We start from the raw sequence: 5,945 nt of genomic DNA, 5'->3' as shown, positions 1-5,945 counted from the left end.
AAAGTTTTATTAAAAGTTGGTGTCTTTAATCAAGATTGTAAAATGGTAATAGTTTCATGATAAAAGGAATTCTAGTAAAAAATTAAAACCTTAGTATATCACGATTTTTGCATGGACATTTTGCTCACATTCTAATCAATAAATTAATTATTCTCTACTTCATTTGATAAATTATTCTAACTTTTTTCAAGATATTTATTATCAATACTATCAACCCGTTTCGGCTTGACGTTAAGTTCTGGGACACACTGTAAACATATCCAACTGAAAATTACTGAAAAATTAATTTATCTGCTGCGTTATATTTTTAATATTGTACTAGTAAAATATTTATTATAATAAGTTACACTTCCAACTTGTGTTTGCAGAGTCGAATTATTTTCTTATTTTCTTAAAAACTTTATTCTGTTCTCATAATTTTCTTAGAAACTTTATTCTATTTTCATAATGCTACAAATATAAATACATATCAATCATTTCTTTTTTAGAGTTGAATATCTTACTTCTTTAAATTTACCATTTTTTTCTCAAAAAAAAATCATTCTGTGGTTTTAATTTAATTCCTCAGAGCAAAAACAAATTTATGTCATTAGATATTAATTTTTCTGGTAATACATTCCTAACTTTTTAGAATATATTAATCCTATCTAATATCATATAAAGTCAAAGGTGTATTTCTACTTGTCCAATTTTATTGGTTAATTGTTTTTATGTTTGTCATAAATCCCTTTAAAATTGCACTCATCTAAAATAAGCACTTTAACTTTATTATTAGGATGGTCTATATCTATACTTTTTTTTCGAATTCTTTTATATTAGATAATTTCAATTAGTACTATTTTCTAAATCTGAATGATTAATCAAATTCATATCTATTTTTTACAGAAAATGATGTAGTTATCACGCAACGTTTATAAATCTGGTCAAAAATGCATAAGTTTGATCAACTAAGTGGACTTTCATAAAACGGACAAAAAGTGCAAAAGTGTATATCTAAACTATGCTAACTATCTAATCAGTGCTTAAACCAAGTGACAAAATTTAAATGTTTAAATAATAATAAAAAATATCTTACTATATCATGTCATATTCAGAAGACTCAGTGTTATCCATCTTATCCCACCATCTGAACGATTCTTTTAGTCTGGAAGACATCATGGGCAAGTTGAACAGTTCTGAGGAATTGAAGTGTTTGTTGATGCAGGAGGAAGAAAAACAGATGGTCAACTCCAAAGTTGGCGAAGACAATGTTGTTCAATGTAATACTTATTGGGATAGTGTTTTGTGTTGGACGTCTACACCAGCTGGAACTACCGCTGTAAAGAACTGTATGAAGGAGCTGAATGGAGTGGAATATGATACTACACGTAAGTGACTCTAATTTATATTTATTTAAGTCATAATTTGACTTGTTTACAATTGCATACATATGCATCAATATATAACCACTTGTAATATTAATAGGAGTATTGAGTTCCAAATATCTATGGTCAAAGGATGATGACAAATCTAGGCAGCCTTACCCTTAACCAGTTTTTACCTCAGATCTGCTTTTGCCTTATGATTTTATTATTTTGCAAATTAGCAGGTTGACCCAACTAATTTCATTCTAATTTGGCAGAAGAATTAACCAGAATCCTATTCATTTTTCTCACACGTTTGCCACCATGTTTGTTCACGAAATGCAAAAATCTCCCAACTGAAATTGAAATAAAAAAGTATTTACTCATAATCGCGATAAAAAAATAATAATAGAATGTTATCACTCCGTTTTATTTGAGTTGTAAAATTGACCATGACCTTTAAAATAATGACATTCTGGATTCATATGCAAATTTCGTCAGTTTGCCGAGCGATAAGTTTTTATGCTCTCAGATAAATGTTTATTGTAACTCCGAAAGTAAAGTTTAATGGTAATTAAATTATATAAAGATACGAAATAATTCAGAAAATGTAGGAAATTTATTTAGAAAATGCAAATTGTGAAATTGAAGGAAATATCAGGGGAACGATAAATTACTAGGTACAAGTGGCATTTTGCTTTGAGGCAAGTTGCATCAACTTCACGGTACGTGTAAATAATCGACTTTATCAATACAATTTGAAATTAAGTTATTTAGATCAAATTATCTGGAAAAAAATCATGTTTTAAATCACTAAGAACTAAATAATGTAATTGAGATGAGAATGAGATCAAAATCTACGAAAAGATAACTATCAAAATTTTAATACTTAGAACTTAAACTTAGAACTTAGAAGAAAAACTTATCATATTTTTTACGATGCGCCACACTCTAATAATCACAAATCTTCTGTAGACTTCTGCTTACTTATATTTATATTTAAATTCCGGATACAGTATTAAATTTAGTAACTACAGAATATAAATGATCTTAATTGAATTAATTACAGTAAAATACGACTCTAAAACAATATTAAACCTAACATTAGTATTATCTAATACAATAACTTGAAAAAAAAGTTATAATATTGTGAGTTTATTTAAGGCTTGTAGATCTTGAGATTCCTCTGATGGTGAAAAAATCCTTAAAATATGTTAGGGTTTTGTTCCAAAATTTATGCCCATGTATTATTTTATAGACTTATGTGGTAACATTTTTCATAGCCCAATGATAAATGTACTTTTTTTAAAGCTGCCAATAATCTTTGACCCTAAACTATCAATTTTTGGAATAAATTGGCTCTATTAAAGAATGGACTGTGGTAGAGAAATATAAATCAGAACATACTATTTGACTTTACACAATAACCTAATTGATCATAACAGTCATTTTGAGAAATCTTGTTCATTTGACATACTTTTTTCGGTTTTAGTAAAGACTCCAAAATCCAAACTGTTATCATCCTAGTTATTATTGAATTTGAAAAAAAACTAAGGACATGTGCAACTTTTTTAAAAATAGATCCGTTGACTAATGTATAAGTTACACATTTAAATGAATTTTAAAATATTAAATAATTTAGTTTATTACAACAGGACAGATATTTTCATTTTCACAAGGTCGATCAAATAAGTTTGTACTATTAATGAACTTCCAAAAAAAGTCAAAATATAAGTCTGAGTAGTTGGAATATTTATAACAGAACTTGGGTTTCATATTGAACAAGGATTTTAGAATTATTATTCATTCATCAGTTTATTTTTATCCAACTATATAATATATAAAAATAGAACTTCTATAGAAGGTGCAGCAGGTCATTTTCTAATACTCAAGGGAAAATGTTCATACTCCAATTAGCAAGTTACATCAGGCCACTTCGGCGAATGAAATATAAATTAGCTTCCATTTAGATTATCGAACTCAAAGAAAACTTTGCATTTATAGGAGATTTATCTATAAATATTTTATTCTGATATGAAATAATATAATACAAAGCAAAGGGCTTATATTTAATTGACAATATTAATGTAAGGCACGAGAAGAACTATCGCGCATCGTACAAAATATGCTAAGTTTTCCTTCTCCTAATAGTTGTAACGTTAAATTCACATTAAATAAACTATCACAATATTAAAACTTTTTTTTCAAGTTATTGTATTATATAATGCTAATGTTATGCTTGATATTATTTTACAGTTGTATTTTACTGTAATTAATTCAATTGAGATAATTTATTTTCTGTAATTACTAAATTTAATCCTGTATCCGTAATACAAATATAAATATAAATATCGTAACATTGTTCATTTATATAAAAATATAGATGTACTAGTGAAAATATTTTTCACATGACATTGACTTATTTCGACAATTAGGGCTTGTAGGGGCTGCAAAGAATAATTTAATTGTAGGGTATACTGCCAAAAATAACGGCAATATCCTTTATATCAATTTTTATACGTTTTGGGAAAAAAAAATAAAATTTCTAACCATTTTATGGTAATTTTTTTTTGCTTGCGATCATAGAGTTTACTCGTTATGACATTATCTGGTACAGAATTATGAATTTGAATCCATAAGTTTCGGCAATATTCGACTTTAAAGTTTGGAAATCACACAGTTTATTTTATAATTATTATTATTATTATTATTATTATTGATTTTATAATTATTATTGTTGCTGGTTTACCCGAAGGCATATTTTTCGATATTGAATTCATTCCGATTCAGTGCACAGAATTAAAAAAGTTCTTATTATTGGAGTTGATAGGAATTCAAAATATTTAAATTTAATTAAAATTTACTTAAAATTTAATAAAATTATATTAAATTGCATGAAAAGCCATAAAATCATATCAAATAAAATCAAAATGTATCATAATATTTTAAAATTTAATCGAAATAGGTCAATATTGATAACCATCATCAAAATAACTATAACTAATTTATTAATAATATAGATATTAATTATTAAATTCTTAATGGAATAAAAATATATAAAAATTAAAATTAGTCGATAATAATAACGTTAACCAAAATTTTATGATAGTACAATTTATATTACATCTCAAATATGACGGACCTTCACACTTTTGTATACTGCGTCGCCCTGGGGGACAATAGCTATGACTATAATATGCAGGACTTTTTACATGTCCAAGAGAGACAAATTTTTTTTTAATATCGTTCAAGATCCTTTAAAAAGCGCCACTTACCCCTGTTTACAATGTTTACAATAGAACCCCTGTATGTTTTATAGATTTTACTAGATTTTTTTTATTGACTTGTTAATATTTTTATGTATTAAGATGAAATATAGATTTATATACTTCCGCAAAAGTCGTAAATGAGAAAACTAGTTTATGGCATTAAGAAAGTTTCCGGAAATTGGAAAATGTGAGCTTCCATGATATGAAAATACTGTGGGAGTAAAACGTATTAAAATATAAGTAGTATTTCGAATAGTTTGATGACTAAAATATTTAGTTTAGTTTCTTAAAAATAATGTTTGTTCTATAAAAATTCATATTTAGCTCTGTAAATAAAATATTTAAAAAAAAACGTAGTAAAAATAATACTAACAGATCATATGTTGAAAAATTAGGAAAATTCTCTGTATGTCTCAAGATATATTTTTAATAGAATTTAGCTTTGTTAAATAAGTACTAATAGTATTATTATTATCGGTAATACTAAAAATAATGGTGATGTGGAAAAAGATAAACCATCTTAAAGTATAGCAGAAATAAAGAAATGACAGGTCTTTTATATGAAAAAAAACTACAAACAAATTAGAAAGTCAAAACTTTTGTAAAAACGATTACGATTGAAAGAAAATGATATTGCATCGAACAAGTATTTAAAAAACATTTTACTTGTCTTGTCGGAATGAAAAATTGATTACTATTTTGGGAAGGCAGGTCTAGCGGGTTCGGAGATACAGTGGAAAAAGTTCTAAGCACTAGTATTTAAAACTATGTAAGCAAACTTGCAAGTTTAATTTCATTTAAGAAATCGTTACTTAGGGTTCCGAACCAGGATGCACAAAATGAAAAAATTTCCCAATTTTCGAAGAAAATTTTTTTTTTTTCAAGATTCTCGAATTTAAATTTTTTTTTTCAAATTTTTGAGGATTTTCAAAATTAGATTTGTTCCAAAATTTCAAAAAGGCATTGTGTTTTAAAAATTTCAAAAAAAAATGAAATTTTCAAAACTTTCAAAATTAAAAAGAAAAACATTTTTTTCCAATCTCTCAAAAGAGTTCAAATATACAATATATATAAAATGTATATACCTATGCCTGATGTTAAAAATAATAGTTCTTAGAAATATGAGAACCCTTTGATGGAAATATATTCATATGTTTACAAGTAATCATATATAAGGATACCATACCTTTCGTTGCTTAATTTTTAAGGTCATATATTTCGTCTATAAAATATAAGTTTTAATAGTTAGAGCATTTATCATCATTCATTTGAGAATGTACAAAACAATTGTTATTAATCATTGACAATTTTATAGTACGAACAATTTCAACAA

At 26.0% G+C, this 5,945-nt stretch overlaps 1 protein-coding gene across 1 annotated transcript; it reads left to right on the top strand.

Annotated features, from left to right (window-relative positions):
* Positions 1–1,081: 1,081 nt before the first annotated feature.
* On the top strand, positions 1,082–1,529 carry LOC113379252 (PDF receptor-like). The gene is made up of 2 exons (XM_026619525.1): positions 1,082–1,367; positions 1,465–1,529. Exons 1-2 carry the CDS (start codon positions 1,082–1,084, stop codon positions 1,527–1,529), a joined length of 351 nt encoding a protein of 116 aa, XP_026475310.1.
* Positions 1,530–5,945: the final 4,416 nt, after the last annotated feature.

This window comes from Ctenocephalides felis, unplaced genomic scaffold (genome assembly GCF_003426905.1).
Source record: "Ctenocephalides felis isolate EL2017-DRISC unplaced genomic scaffold, ASM342690v1 CF-g0.4_SCAFFOLD_00845, whole genome shotgun sequence".
NCBI lineage: Eukaryota > Metazoa > Arthropoda > Insecta > Siphonaptera > Pulicidae > Ctenocephalides > Ctenocephalides felis.
The sequence above is the reverse complement of the archived record's forward strand: the minus strand, read 5'-3'. Positions and strand labels throughout refer to the sequence as shown.

Bases quoted from the DNA above. Each gene is read 5' to 3' on its own strand.
- LOC113379252 (XM_026619525.1), top strand. From the start codon at position 1,082: ATGTCATATTCAGAAGACTCAGTGTTATCCATCTTATCCCACCATCTG. The intron at 1,368-1,464 runs GTAAGTGACTCT...TAATATTAATAG, and splicing joins AGTGGAATATGATACTACAC to GAGTATTGAGTTCCAAATAT.